The 16,399-nt window shown below is 33.6% G+C and overlaps 1 protein-coding gene across 1 annotated transcript in view; it reads left to right on the top strand.

The window, feature by feature from the left end:
* The window catches only part of LOC136846926 (titin homolog), a 231,395-nt gene extending 215,352 nt beyond the window's left edge, over positions 1-16,043 (top strand). The window contains exons 39-41 of the mRNA XM_067118179.1: positions 3,442-3,672; positions 10,998-11,122; positions 12,757-16,043. Of these exons, the coding sequence (XP_066974280.1) occupies positions 3,442-3,672; positions 10,998-11,122; positions 12,757-12,919 (519 nt within the window). The 3' untranslated portion in view covers positions 12,920-16,043. The remainder of the gene's footprint in view (positions 1-3,441; positions 3,673-10,997; positions 11,123-12,756) is intronic.
* The last annotated feature ends 356 nt before the right edge of the window (positions 16,044-16,399 follow it).

Here is a 16,399-nt window from a genome sequence, read left to right as displayed (position 1 = left end):
TTTATATTGCTTTGATTAGTTAATTATGATCACTTCTCTTTATTTTTATGCAGTACCTATCATAGAAAATCTTTAGTTTAGATTTTTTGTAAAGACAGAATGTATTCATGTTTATAAGTAAACATGAATGCAGTATGTAAGGTGTTCTCATATATTTTTATTCAGAATTATCTAAACAAATTATAGGCTGATTTCATTTTAGTGTATGAAATATGTTTACTTATTGGAAAAAGCTAGGCAAGAGACCTCTAATCAGATATATTATTAACAGGAATATTTTACAAATTTAAATGGGCACTGTGAGTCACATTCAGTATAATTTTGGAAAAGCAAGAACTTGCTAAAAGTAAAAAAAAAAAAAAAAAAAATAACACCTTTGAACTAATCCAAGTTATTAACAATAGTCAGAGCTGTTTATTGCATATTCTATAAAAAGTTTAGTTCCAGTCAATAGTTTTAATATACATCTTGGCTTATTGATAACACCTTGAGTAACAGATGTTACGGATAATTAAAGTAGCATACACAGCAATTATAATTTTCTGGAAAAATATTACTAAGAGTGAAATTAGAAAGTTACTTCAAACGAAAAACTGTACAAGACCTTGAAATATCTCTAGTATGTTTTATGTTAACAGTGACCAAATCTTTATTATAGCATTGTCAGAAAATTTGTATCTGCTGCATATGGTCCAGTTTTTCCCAAATTAGAATTTTTTTGGAGATGTTTGGGAAGGGAATTGTTATCTCAAAATATAAAAATAGCTGAAAATTATGTTTAGTAACTTAACAATATTTTATATCACTGATTAATACTTACACTACACTGTTTTGTACTGCTGTGGACAGTTTCAAATTGTTTCAGTTATTATTAACCAAATTTGAAAATACTTAGCTGTAAAATAATTAATGTAGCTTTCCATTGTCAAAATGTTGAAAATTTATCTTGTTTATTATGTACTCCCTTGACCTTTGACCTGTGAAAGTCATTTTAAGTTAGTGACATAACCAAGTCAGAATTATTTCATACTCTCCCCACAAAAAAACAAAGGCATGGAATAGAAGTCTTGTCTTTGTAATAAGTCCTTATGCTAGAAAAAACATTGAATAGTCAGTGAGTCCTTTACGCAGCTCCATTGGAAATATGTAAAACCAATTTGTGGGAAGGAGACACAAATGGAAAATGTGGACAGCTTTCACACCTGAAAATATAACTGCCCTATTTTCCATGTTAATTTGGTATCTGTTTACGAGATAAATTTAAAGACAAAATTATTTAAGTAAGATGTAACTGTTTACAAGGCCTTACTAAAGTCTCATACTTTTCACCAAACTTTTATAACTACTGGTTGTTTTATATAAGAAAATGGGATATTATAAGTACATTACACATTGTTTTCAGCAGTTCTTTTAGCATTTATATTTATCATTATCTGAACGTTACTGTACTTCAATAAAAAAAAAATGCTTACAACCACTGGGTCGTATAACTGTGTGATATGGGCTTATTGAACAAGAATGACTTACAAACTGGATTATTTGCAACATAATTTTTATTGTTATCTACACTTGACTTTATCAAAACTTTCAGAAACATTTTTACTGATTTTATTATTATTTTGACGGGTGCAGCTGGTAGGTGTGGCGGTATGGGGGTAGGTGTGCAGTGGCCAGTATAACAACCCAATATTCTGTGTGATGTGCTCTCAAGATCTCAAAAAAAAAAAAAATGCTTTTAGAGCAGATTTGCACAAAGTGTAATAATTGCTCTTCTTTTAAGTTACTCTCACATACTTGACTAACTGGATAGATAAAATGATAACTGTTATTATTGCCTTATCCTAACAGTACGGGTAGATCAACAGTTGCTCAGTGATCGCTACGCATTTTTCTGTGTGGTAGTTTTTACAATTGGTTCACTTTGGTATGCTGCCTATTTTAGGTTTGATACGTGTATATATTGTGATTTTCTTTTTTACTCCTGCTTAGTGAAGTGCAGTAGGCAGCAACTAAGTGCCAATGTTACTATCACAGGCAAAAAATATATTATGGATAAGGCTCTGTGTACATAACGAAAACTAATTTAATTTGCATTTCACTACTATGTTTTAGCTTTGGACTATGATTTGGTTTCCTTTTGCATAGTTTTATCTTTTTCATACGATGGAAACAGCATTACCTCATTTTTAGAACATAACGGAATTTGCCGTCAGAATTGATGATTTCTTTTAAGTCAGTCTTCCAAGACATCAATGAATCTGTTAGTATATGAGAGTATTGTGTAAATACCGATTTGTTTCTGTAATGCATGTTATATGCCACCTATTGCAGAAGAGTCACAGATTTCTAAGTCTTGCAGCTGACTTTACTGAAGAGTGAATCAGAATGTTGGGTCTCTAGTTGTGACTGAAGCCTTCTACCCTAAGCTTCCTTATGGTCACATCCATTATTATGTGATTGTTTACCCTAGGTGTACAGATTCTAGCTTTGAGGGCATGCTGGTGTTACCATATTCAATTACTTATCGCAGCATTGAGAGATGTTTGAAAAATCATTGCTATAGTTTTGTGTGAGCTCAAGTAGTGTTCAATATCAGATATTAATTTTATAATTTGATTTTTATTAACGTCAAGTTTTTTGTTAAATATATGTAGGGCTTGAATGATATTTTAATGAAAAATTTTAATTAAAAGTGAGAAATCCTATATTTAATTACAATAATTACAGTATGAGAGGACACAGAATTTGTTCTTTGTGAAATAAAGATATTTTGAAGTGCATAATGTGGATCTTGTCAATATTGACTGATTACCAGTACTACCATTAAAACCTTGTCCATTTGACACAAAGTAAAACATTTCATACTGAACTATTTGTGTGAGAATTTGTTGGGCATTTTTCCAGTTCAGCATTTTGATGCAGCCTTTTATGCACTTTGAAGGTATCTGTTGTTAAAGTTTAATTTATGCTTTTCTAAGTCCCATTTATTGAGGCTTGTTACATGTCTTAAAGTTGTTCCTTTTTATTTTCCTCTTGCTGCAAATTGGCTAACTTGCTTGTCTATGTGCTTTACAACTATCATGCACAATTACTGTCTTGTCTTTTATTCTTACTTTCCTTTGTTGCTGGCTTTGACTGTCAAAATTGCTTTTTAACATTTACTTCTCATTGAAATTCATCACTTTTGTTTGCTTACATGACGTGTGCATTTTTTCCATTAACGCTTTTCTTTTGCTCTGACTGGCTTTCAAATTAACGCTCTGAATTTTTTTTTTTCATTATTCACTACATGCAAACTGATAACTGGTATAATAAAATATTAAAACGGTGCTAAAACTAAATTTAACTTCGGTGTGGGAACACACTGCTTTGCCGAATTTCATTGGCCGCCGCCGGTTTTGCATTGGCTGCTGCCGCTGCCGCTTCTTGACTGCTATACAGGCTAAATCCTCACAGAGTGCCAGGAAGGCTGCCTCCCTGCGTGCCAAATTCGAGAGGTGGGAATCAGAAGTAGATCGAAACAATGAGTACAACCATAATGACGATGAAGACGAGGAGTGTATGCCATCCATTGACACCGCCCGTAACCTCCGTGCCATGTTTGAGAACAAGGCTCAGGAGGCGTCTCGGCCGGTCGCAGAACGTCCTAAGATGAAGGTCAACAGATTTGTGGTGAGTGGCGCATTCTGACTTTTGAGTTGCTTACCCGACACTCCTTCACATACCTCACAGATTTTGATAGGGTATAACACAAAGCTCTCGGAATTATTACCTTTTAATGTGTATGTTATATTCATTTGAATGATTCTGTGCTTTTCAGAAAAACTATATTTTGATGTGTTCTGACCATCTTCAGATTACATGTCTAGGTCTAGTTTTCAGAATATATTATTTTTCCATACATATATATATTTTGTATTCAAGTATACAGTTTACTGGAAATACATAATGTACAGTAAATAACGTTGCAGCATATCCCTGTTTGCTATATAAGCATGAAGTGCTTAGGAAAACTCTATTTTCTAGCTTTGCTTGTTAAAGAAGTTGGCAACATAACAAAAAATCGAACTTCTGTGGGAAGTGATTAAATAATATCCCTTGTTATCAAGTTAATGCAAGGTGATTTAATGCAAGTAAGGTTTGAGCAGTGGCCTACAGTATATCCGTGACCACTAAATATCCAGAGCCTGTTGAAGAACTTAGCAGCTGCTTTAGTGCTGAAGTGCTGTAAATTCAAATCACTATCTGTTAATCAGTTCTGGGGAGTTTGAAATTCAAATTAAAGAATGAATAGAGGACATGGTAATCCAAACAACTCTAGTTTTGTAATTTATTTTATTTTCTATTTATCTGTGTTTTTGTCTTGCTGATAAGCCATATGCTCTTTTAAGAGGAATTATGCAATGTCCAGAAAGTATTTTAGTAGGGGCTGAATAGCCAGAAGTAATCATTTTTGCCAGCAAATGAGACAACCCCATTTCAGCAGGGTATATTCAGGAAAAAAGTTTTAATGTACAGGTTTACAATCCCTTTTCTGAAATTCTAAAAGTCAAAAATTTATTGTGAACAGTAGAGCATTAGTTAAGATTCATTTGGCATACCAACAGGAGTAGTAAATCACACCGAGTTTGGTTGTAAAGTGGAAAGATTTGTTGCGTAGGCCCCCAAAATGTGTGTATGAACTGTTGGCTCCAGTTAGGCTGTAATACCAACAGTATCTATTTGCAGAAAACAAGAAATACAGTTGTTTTTAACATAACGATAATGTTAACAAAACTGTTGATTTACTTTGTGCATCCAGTATATTTCATGTATTATTATGATACTGTTATTGCATTATGAATATGAACATTACAATAACGTCATTTTCATTCTGGTACAGTAATGCTTAAATTCTTAAAATCACTAGCTGTTTTAGTTTTACTGGTATTGTCATTGCCATTAGTTTTAAAAGAAACATAATTCAGAGATATATTTTTTTGTAAATAGACAAAGTTGGGCTGGAAAATGCAGCTTAACTTTATTTGCAAAAATGCAGTAAGTTAGGAACTACCTACTGTATCTCTGAAATGAGTTAGAATTGGTATTAAATGTACAATACTGTATATGCTAATATATGCATTGTTCCCTAAGAATATGTGTAAGTCTAAAGTTTTATACAGTGCAGATCTTTTTCACACACTCATGGTATGAGATACTGCAAAATGCTGGCTGATAATGAACCACATTTATGAAAAACTTTTTAGTATGTAGGCCATCAAGAGACTGCTTCATCTTGAGATAAATTCTTAGCTTTTTGTGAGGGTTCCCTATTACATGAACATTTACAGTGACATTATTTTTGTACCACATTTGCAACACCTTTTCTGAGCAAAAGATGATTCCTAACCCTTACCAACTGCTACTGCACTTTCCAGAAATTAAAAAGAATAAGTTTGGCATATGCTGTCATACTATATTCAGTGGCAGAGAACTGTCATGAAAGTGGTTAAAAGATGCCTAACTTATAATCGGCCAGAAATACGATTGTCCCTCCTTATCTAAGTGCTAGTTTCAAGGGCAGAGACCCACTGTTATTATTAGCCACATGCTGCTTCCTCTATTTCACTAGTACACTTTCCTATGTACTGATCAACAGAATGTGTTTAGAAAGTACTGAATGATGTTGTGCTCAGCAGTCTAGTAAACAAATAATAGTAATAAAGCAACTGCAAGTTACTGGTAGGATTGGTGGTTGATGGATGTAATATTCAGGAACAAACACTACAGTACTATATGAGTTTTGCCATTTTTCCTTTAAACTTTTCTATATCTGTTGCAAAGCTGACGCATGATGCAACCGGCATATCATACATATTTACACTAACAAGATATCACCTGAATTATGTTGCATACCATTTGTGAAATGAAACATGTTAATACATCAGAATATGTAACAGAATTAGTTCCATGTGTAATATTCTACAGCCAACATTTACTTCATAGGATTTCAGTATTTTTTGGGATGAAGTGGTAAATATCAAGAGTGATTTTATATTGCAAATTAGCTAAAGCTTAATGTGATTACTGTACATGTGCTCTAGGATTGTTGGGCATGATTGTGGTAGACAGCCTAAATGGGAGAAACTTCTGCCATAGAAAACAATTTGCCTATTCTAAAACACATAGCAGTTAATTGCTGCCACACTTAGTGATCACCATTAGAAATATTAAATCATATTATTGTTGACATGGCTTCATCTTGCCTTTGACACTGGAAAAACTGCCATGCTATATTGCATCGCATGCACAGCAAATTATGTTTCTAGATTGTTTGTTTATCAGGGTTAGAATGTACCTCGTTTACTCTGATTACATATGAGAAATTAAAATATAATGAGAAACTGTTTTCAATGGTAAAGACACTTTGAAAGTATATACTGTATTTAACTACCAACACATTTTGAGTGGAGTGTGTATTTTTGGAATATAAATGATAGTATAAATATACAGACTGCCAAGTTTTTGTAGACTTGTTTTGATAACTTTTATAATGTATAATTATCTTTATACTGATTTGATTGTCACAGATTTTGAAAAATAAGTAGAATGTGATCATATGTATCATGATTTTCACATTAACTCTAGTAACAGACTTATTCATCATGATACAGTATTCCATGAATGAACACATCTGTGTGTCATAATTCGGTTGTAGAATTACTGCATTTTCAAAATTTGTGACCACAATTTAGTTGCAGTAAGTTAAATTTCTGATTCATAAATATGCATGTCAAATTCATTGCAGTAAGTAGTCCTCTTGCAGTATGATGAAAAGACATGTATTTGGTCATGTCAGCATGTGTTCATCATCCTTAAAGATAACTGCATGCTTAAAACATTATAGAACAGTTAAACATTAACACTGTGCTATTAGAATCATTTGTAAACATTGGGTTCAGCTGATTAATGTTTCATAATGTGAACAGTAAACTAATTATTGTGGAAAACACTTTCGAGGAGCACTTCAGTTTTGTTGATTGAAGAGGAACACACCAGAAAGCATTCAGGATTGCCATTTCATCGACATCTGAAACACACAACTGTTCATCCCTTCGTCGTAGTGACACCGAATTGACTTCAAAATTACACATCTGATTTACCAAATTGTTTAGAGGATTAACAACAGATACGCATTGCTCCTCAGGGTTTATAAAGACTTGAGTCATTCTGGTGAGAAATACCTGTATGTAATCTACTTTTGAACTACTTGAGGTGTGTGTTTTTAGGTTTGTTATGCCTTTTTTTTTTTTCAAGACCTTGTAGTTCTGGAACACTACCTTCTAATAAGTATTTAGCCATTTGGACTAACTCCGTCTTCATTTGTGTGTGTGTGTGTAGTATCTCTTCAGACATTTTCTTCAGTTGAACTACAGTCTTTTACAGTCCCCCTGTGGTGTGTCGTATTATTTGACCACTGTAACTGCATGGAACTAACTTGAATTCAGTGGGTTTAGTGTTCACTACCTGACAATCTGACTCCCCCCTTCAGTGAGAGACCTGCCTTGGAACCAGGCATCCAGCATATTTCGTTGAGCTTTGGCTTCTCGTTCATCGCTTCACATCATCGACGTGCACCATCAACGCAGCTTCAGTTACAACTGTGTCTCACATAAGCACCTTCAAAAGTATTTGTGAACAATTCATGAACTGACGACTCCTTTTCCTGTTGTGATGTGAAGGAAGACCAAGGATAGTGAATTATTGAAGCTTTAGTTACTAACATATGCAGAGCCAACCAGTACATTCTCATTTTTTCCAAGTAAAGTGCGCTGCTCATGCCACATATCTTAGCAGCTAATGAAGTTGTTGATTGTTAGGATTTCCAGAATCCAAAATAATTGATTCCAGTTCATCAGCATCATTGATGTAACCTTGTAGTTCTCTTTCACAGATGGCAAAGGATTTGAATAACACTGCAAACATTTGGAGTGAACAGTATGATCACTTCCTTAAACTTCATTTGAAAAATCTTCTTTGTATGGTATTTTATATTTATTCTTCTGATTTGCTAGAAAAGTGGTGAGAAGTGTACTAAATATATATGGAACCCTTTGACATTTTAAAAGGATAATTGGTATCTATTGCTGATCTTGGAAAGTATATCTGAACTACTATTTTGTACAGTACGGAATACAGTTTAGATCATAAACATACCATTGTATATTAAAGTTAGTTTTTTCTAAGGATTTCCCTAGTCCGAACACGTAACTGCTGTGAATAAACTTTCAAGTTTTTCTTCATTTAACAGACAGGAACTACTCATAATTCTTTGTTATGCTTGGTTGCCTTATAACTTTGTGATTGGTCCATTGATGCTCATGCAGGCAATATAGTGCTTGCTTTAGCTAGATAGGTAATTGTTGAGATAGTTTTCTTTTTGTATCATGTACTTGAGTATTAATTTTTATATGAAGTATTTTAACTCTACTCCAAAATTGAGTTGTATTTACGTGATTAGACCTCAACTGCTTCATGTCCAGAAAACAGTTTTTCTGTCATCAGATGCATAGTTAAGTTGTTTAAGCAACTTTACTTCTTGATCATGTTCTAGAAAGCACGTTGTAAAGTAATGTCGCTCTTTGAAGAGCCTAGAAAGAATGGTTAATATTCTATAAAGTCGAGTATTTCTATGAGACTAACAAATCATTGCCAAAGCATTTTTCCTTTCAGTGCAAAAACTGTGAAGATACAGTGTTTTCTTTTCAAACACCAAGTTTGTTTTTTCTTACGTTTTGTCCTTCCTCTACCATTCATTTACTAGTGTTAGTCACATGCAAAGGTTACTGTTCAGATATGCATATGTACATAAATGGCAATAAATGATTTTTGCTTGCAGAATCAATAACTTTTAACAGACGAAAAGGACAGGTATCCCCCAGAGCTGTGACTTTGCATCTTCAGAAAGCAGTGTTTTGTGTATATTAAAGCAGTATCTTTTATCATTATCTACAGTAGTAGCTTGTTCATGTTAGGAATTTTATTGTCTTAGTTCTCAAATTTGTATTTAAATTCGTTAATAAATTATTATATTGATAAGAAATGTGTTAGTCCTCCTCTGAGTTGTGAGGTATGCTCACATAAATGACATGAATTGATACAACGAGGTAAGGCACAAATAATGTTTTGGGTGTGTCGTTTGGTCTGATATTTACATGTTATTTAATTGGTTTTGTATTTTATAGTGTTTTTTTTGTAATATACAGTAGTGTATGATAAATATCTGCTAACATTAATAGCACCTTTTTGAGGACTAACATATTACATCTGTTGATACTAACGTTTACACATAATTGTTATACAGTATGTGCAGTAATTTATGCCGCCTTGTTGGGAATGTTATTTTAAGATTATTTTGGAAACTTTTGTATGGTTTAGTTTTCTTTGGAAAATTTTGTACTTTGTGGTTTTCCTACTGTTAAGAATGTTCTTCTAGTTACTAAATGTTAGCCTAATTAATGTAAATGTTAAAGGGGTAGTTGTGAGAAATGGTGTAGAGAGTTGTGCAGCTGTTATGAAAGTATGGTATCCTGGAATATTTATCATATATCTTAAAGTAAATGCTGTCTATCTTGGATGTCAGTTTTTGCTAACAGCAAATCAGGCCTTAGAGTGAATAGTAACTAGTCACCAATGACAGATATTCACCAGTTCACCACAAGCCTGTGTGGAACTGTGAATGTGAAGGACCACAGCTATAAAAGTTCTGGGACAGCTCTTGTTCTGTGTCAATACAACACATCCCAAGTTTTCTCCCTTAACTGTAGTTTAAAACTAACTTGATATGCATTGTATTAATGTTGAATTAATCTCTTTTTCAAGGATGTCTGATAGAGTGCAGTATCAAGTACTGTATGTGGATATGTACAAGACTGTGATAAAATGGCAAATTTTCTTTGAAGTGAAACAGTTGAAATGTCTTTTTATTATCTGAGCTAAAGAATTCCATGAAAAGGATCATGATAAAAATTGTCCAAAACCTTTTACAGATATTGATTGTATCAAGCTATTTTAATTAGTTTGCTATTGAAGGTGTTTGATTTTTCAGTGGAAGGGTGAATATGCTAAAATCAAAACCCTGTTCCTTCCCTCGAGGGTATAAATTTTTCACTGTGATACATGAGTTTCTTGACACATGCAAGATTTACTTCTTTAATTATGGTAATGTCTCCATAATGCACTCTGAAATGTTATTTAATTAGCATTTTCATTGTGATTACATGGGGTAGGAGAAATGTTGTAACTTAAAATAATTCACATAGTACTTATATTTCAAGGAAGCAAATTTTTAAGCTCAGTTTATGGAAACTAGTTTGAATTTTTCCTTATTCATAGCTGATTAAGTACTCTGTAGTATATTCTAGTGATATATTAGGACTTTAGCTATAGAATATACTTTTTTTTAATGCGCTGCTTCGACAGACATATTTTTATTCTGACAATTCCATGACTTAGGTACCAATTTCAAGTACTTTTAGTATGGCTTTATCACAACCACATTTGCACTACGTAAATGTGGCCCTTACTGTATCAGACAGATTCTAACAGACATACAAGATAAGCATGTTTATGAATTATAAATGAATAAAGTAGATTTAACATGAGAGGAGATGCATGCTGTGAATGCTTCTAAATTAACTGTGCTTAAATAGCATCGATATTTAAATAACATCATATCTAGCTGTTAAGAATTTTAACCTTCAGTTTTGTTTCAGTCTGTCATGCTGAAACAAAAAATTTCCTCTAGTCAAGGTTTCCCATGTGCAATATTAGATTAAACAATGCTTATGTACTACAAGATAGTGTGCCTAGCTTCCAACAATAAATACAAGCCATTTATGAATACAGTTTAATGCTTAACATGACTGTCTGTGAAGTAGTGTGGAAACAAGTGTACAGTATTTCAAAAAATGTGCTACTTTCATCACGACATATTTTAACATGTCTTTATTCCATAGGGTGGTGGGGGAGACAAGTGCATGTTGTGTGACCGCACAGTATATGCAATGGAGAGATTAGAAGTTGCAGGACGTGTACTGCACAAGAACTGCTTCAAGTGCTGCAAATGTAATACAAAGCTCAGGTAAGAAAACTGGAATTTTCTTAGTTTTTTTTATATTCCCAGGGTTAAACCTTTTGCAGTACTCCATGAGCTGAATTTTCCTTAAGGTTTGTGAAGGTTAGGCTGCTTAATTTTCTTCCTTTCTTTATGCATGTGTGTTCACTTTAATATTACAAGATTATAAACATATGGTTCTGTTTGGCTCATCACTGTTGAAATGTGCGTAGCATTTTCATAATCAAATTTTATATCTTGTACACTATCTGCCAGCATTCCTGTCTGATTCAAGTCCCCAATTATATCTTGTCCCCATAGTTTTTTGGACCTCCCTTTCTTGTTACATTACTGTCCTCCCACTTCCATATAATTACTGTGCTGCCTCACAAATCTTTTGCTACTCTCCCTTTCTCATCATGTGCCCTGATCATTCAAAAGTAATCTGCTTTTGAATCTCTGATCCATACATCACTCGGATACTTCTCCATTCGTTATATGATCTTCCCTATGACCCCCACCCATGGCTCTCAGCATCATTTTGTAGCTAGGCCTATTCAGAATCTCCTCTACACTATTTTCTTAGTAAATTCCCATGTTTTGTCTTTGAAGCACGTCATGCTTTCATTATAGGGTTATTGCTGTCCGTAATAATGGAATTCTCTTCATTACCAGTTTGAGCAATACCTTTCCATTTTATGTAGAATGTTATTGCTGTACTCTTTAAAAGACTTGAACCTACTGTATAAATAAATTAGTGCTTTTAATACTTTACGGTTTACAATGATTTATTTTTGTCTCATAACTGTGGCCTCGTTGCCAATATAACTTGACACGTAGGTCTTTTATCGAAAATGCTTTCTTGTCTTTGAAACAGAGTAATATCAACCTTTTACACTGAAACTTTAGGAAATCACGTAAAGATGTATAAAGATGAAAAAGCTTTTGATCCAGATCACTTCTTGAGAATAACTACTTATTTACCAGTTCTAAATATGTTTCTTAAAATATCTAGGAGATTAACCTAGAATGTAGTAGGATTTTACAAAATAGTAATGACATCTCCCTAAGAGGAATAGACTTGGTAACTTTTTTCCCAGATGTCACATAAACAGTGGTGATTTTATTGCATTACACAAACAGCTATATTGGTAGTTCATTTAAAAAAAAAAACTTGAATTTTTGGCCTTAACACCTTGAAAATTTTGGATGTAAAATATCCTGTGATATACATAAAAGAGATACTGCAGTATAATTCTTAGTGAAGTTGGTAAACTGTCTCTTAACTGTGCTTTCAAGATAAAATCCAGAAGCTTCAGTGGTGTACCATTATACTGTAATGTGTTCTATCACAGGTTATTTAACTTTGATCAATATAGAACTATTTTTGATGCCATGTGGAGTAGATTATACTGTTCAGTGTCATCATTATTCAATAGGAGATTTTACTGCTATGGAATTTTTTTACTAAACAAACTGTATGGTTTCCCAGATAAATTTTGTTTCTTCTTTGTAATAATTCTAAAGCATTACTCTTACTGTAAAACCATCCTTCCTTTTGGTGTCTAATGTAGGACCCTCTATTAACTGGTTTATTATTGTTTCACTTTTAAAGTTATTATTACCCTTTATTTTCTAAATCTTGGTTTATTTCTTTCCAGTATGAACACATTCTCCATAGGTGGCGAAGACATGTACTGTACGACGCATTACAAACAGGCTTTCACTGAAAAAGGAACATATGACGTGTTCACACCTAACAAGGGCAAATGGACACGGAAAATTGAAGCAACAAACTCCGAGTCACCGAAGAGTCAAGAGTGAAAGTTATTAAAGTAATTTAGTTAATTTACCTGGGGACCACCATTTGTAGCCTGTGTCTTGGGATTGGCAGTAGAGCACAATTGTTAAATCATGTACAATTCTAGTTTAGACTGGAATATTCTTCCCCCCCCTTTTTTTTTTTGGAAAGTTATTTTAACTTGATCTCACCTGGTAAAATGTTATTGTAATATTTGCAAAGATGTGCATCTTTTTCTATAAAAATAACAAACCTTGATTGAAAATGAAAGCTATGCTTATCTGAATAACCAAAAAGTAATGGGTTTCAGTACAATATTCCCTAGACAGAAATATCCAGTTGAGCATTTAATAGTAATCTGTTCATGGATGGCAATGTGCTCTACTCCCTCTCATCGGAAATTATTAACACAGACGAAGGTTAGGACCAGGAAGTGAGGAATGTCGTGCCTAGTCTTCAGTGCCCTACGCCACGTAAGATCTCTTATCTGAGCTATTTTCTCTTCCCACCATCATGTAATTCTCCCTGAATGTCATCTACAGATCTGATAAATGACCTTTTCAAAAGTGTACAGGCAAAGTGAAGTCATATCTCTTGGCACTTGTTCAGCAAGTATTCCGGAGATAATCTTCAGTTCATATCAGCACATTGCTTCTCTAGCCTGACCAATATTTTTTAAAATGTATCATTTGCACTAAAGGTGTAGTACAGTATCATATCAGATAAGTATTATATAGCATTCACATCTGGTCATTGGATGTGACTTTTGAATTAGACTAGTCAATGCACTTTTTCACCATATTAATAATAATAATGTTAGGTGAATAAAAAACAGTAAAGTCAACTGCCATAACCCAAATATCTTTGTCCAATTGTAACTTGCATAGTTGGAGTAACAATGTCAGTTTGATATCAAGTTTCACATCCAAGATTCCCCCTCCCCCAAACGAGAGAGTTCTGGGGTTGGCACTTAGTATAACATAAGTTTTAGCGCCACCTGTGACCTGTTGCCAGTTGGACCACAAGTTGCACTGGCACTGGGTCCATCTCGGATGGCACAAATATTTCTACTGCTGTGATTATTTTTTTTAAGCTTCATATGAACTATGTATCATTATGCTTTCTGTAGATTAGATGAGAAAATGTTTTTGTGATTTAGATATCAGTACGTCGTATTTCGGTTGAGAAGTTCCCGGGTTGAGGTAAGTAATGTAGCTTACTTACCGAGACGTATAGAACCAAAATTTTTTGATCCTGAAATGTGGAATCTCCTCATCTTTGCATTTCTGCAGTAGAGCTCAGATGTGACCAACAAATTATATTTTAAACCCAAGAGAAAAAAGCGTTGTAATTGCATATATCAAAAGGGAAAAAAGTCAGTTTAATTTACAGGGCAGTGATCCCTGTGAAATCCATATAATATTAGTAAAACATTTTCTTATCCACTGCTTTTTATCTTGATCATGTTATGTATTATATTCTATGTAATATAAATCTCCTCACAAAATATATTTTTCCATATCAACATTGCAGGAGTCAATGCTGTTAAAAATGAGTACAGTATGTGCACTATTTAAGGTTGATTACTGTACATTTAAAAGTTGGGATATATCACGTCAAGCAGTTGATGTAATATGATTATCCTGTTATAAGGCAAATATGTATTTAAAGAAGAATAAGAAATTTGGACATTTATCCAAAAGCCTTAACATTTCAGATATTTTCATGTGACCATAGTTGAGCTCTGCTGTCACCATGAGATCTGAATTATTGTATGCATTTGTACGATAACATCTGCCTTTGACTCACAACATTTGACGCTTTCATTGATAAGCATTTGACGAGCAGGAAATGAAACTGCTGGTACCTTCATATATCAATTATTTTGTAATTTATGTAAAATGTGCATAGCTGTTAGGCTGTAGATATGAATAAAAGAGAAAGTACTTTTGATTGCACCAATAAATAACAAGGTTGACTCTTGAAAAAAATTGTTTAGAATGAATGAAAAGATATGCATGTCCTTTAAAAGATAAGTATGGGTCCTTATTTCAATTAAAGATTGGGAATAAGAATAAGAGGTTGAAAGTTACTTTGCGAAACACAGAGCTCATCTAATATGATGATCTTGACATTTTTGTTTTTTGATATTCAGACCAGTATACATATCAACCACTGGTTGCATTTCTTGTATACACAATACAGTAGATACTGTACAGGACTGTGTTGTGTATACGTCACCTTCCTATCATCTTGTTACATGTGTACTATTAGTTTTGTCTCTGTATGTCGTGTATGCTAATTCCTTATGGCTATATATAAATTATTCCACAGTTTTGTGACAGTTTTAAGTGATATCAGAGTATAAAACTGTTCTCCATTCATCCAGTTTTCTTGTTCAAGATTCACAATTTGTTCATGTCAAGTGCAGTGGCGTGATAGTTTAAATTTTTGTGCCACTTGATGTTTCCTACATGAAGTATAAGCAAGTAAGATAGCTAGTACCCATGTAATACTTTGCAAACGTGCCTTGTATCAAAGTGAAAAGTCATCCGTCCACTCTATGTTCTATGTGAAGTAATGCTTGAGATTCTTACATGTCTAAGCCAATATTTTTTGCTCATAAAAGTGCCTGTCTCTTGTTGTTTTTCAAGAAATATGAATTTTTTTTTTTTTTTTGTAAATCAGGCAACATACAAGCTGTTTCATACTTTGAAAAATCTGGTGACATCTAATCTGTTTCTTATTTTATCCTCATATTACCAAATGCCATGAAACGCTGTACGCATCTTGTGCTAAAGCTTCTGAGTTTTCTTGTCTCTTTCAGAGTATTTTTGACTCTGAACTGTTGTCCATGGACCCTCTTAATCCCTGACTGAAATGTAGTAATTTTCATATACTGTATACATATATTGGCCACTGGAAATCGTGTTGCTTGATGGATGTTGAAAAGTGACACGCAAGACTGAATATGTTGTATGTCATTCAAATTCTTACTTTGAGTAAACAATGAGTCAGCCTTGTTTTAAATTGTAACCTAGTGATTCAGGTCATTTTAGTGACCCTGAGAAATGGATTATTCTGTGGCCATTTTCACATCCTGTTGTACTTACGCCGGGTGGGCAAAATAAAGGTGCAGAGTACTGAGTTTGTTGTTTTACTCTTTTACCTTTGCTGGTAAATGATCTCATCCTATTCATCACCCTGCTCTTCATCGTTCTATTTCAGTATCTGCTAATTCTCTTGAGTAAACTGCTCATCACTGTTTTTCATCAATATGTAAACTGTCTCAAATTTTAATATCTTGGTCTACTTTCCAACCTTCGGACACCATATTGCTTCATTAACTCTGCCATGCATATTAGCCTTTCATTGTAACACCTGTGCCAAATCTTCTTCATTCTTTTTGTAAGTGCTCATGTATCAGCTGCTGATGAGTGGTATGAGTCATAGACACACCTACTTTTTCTGTAAGACTACTAACAGGTTACTTTCCACTTCAT

Source organism: Macrobrachium rosenbergii, chromosome 16 (assembly GCF_040412425.1).
Source record: "Macrobrachium rosenbergii isolate ZJJX-2024 chromosome 16, ASM4041242v1, whole genome shotgun sequence".
Classification (NCBI taxonomy): Eukaryota; Metazoa; Arthropoda; class Malacostraca; order Decapoda; family Palaemonidae; genus Macrobrachium; species Macrobrachium rosenbergii.
The sequence above is the reverse complement of the archived record's forward strand: the minus strand, read 5'-3'. Positions and strand labels throughout refer to the sequence as shown.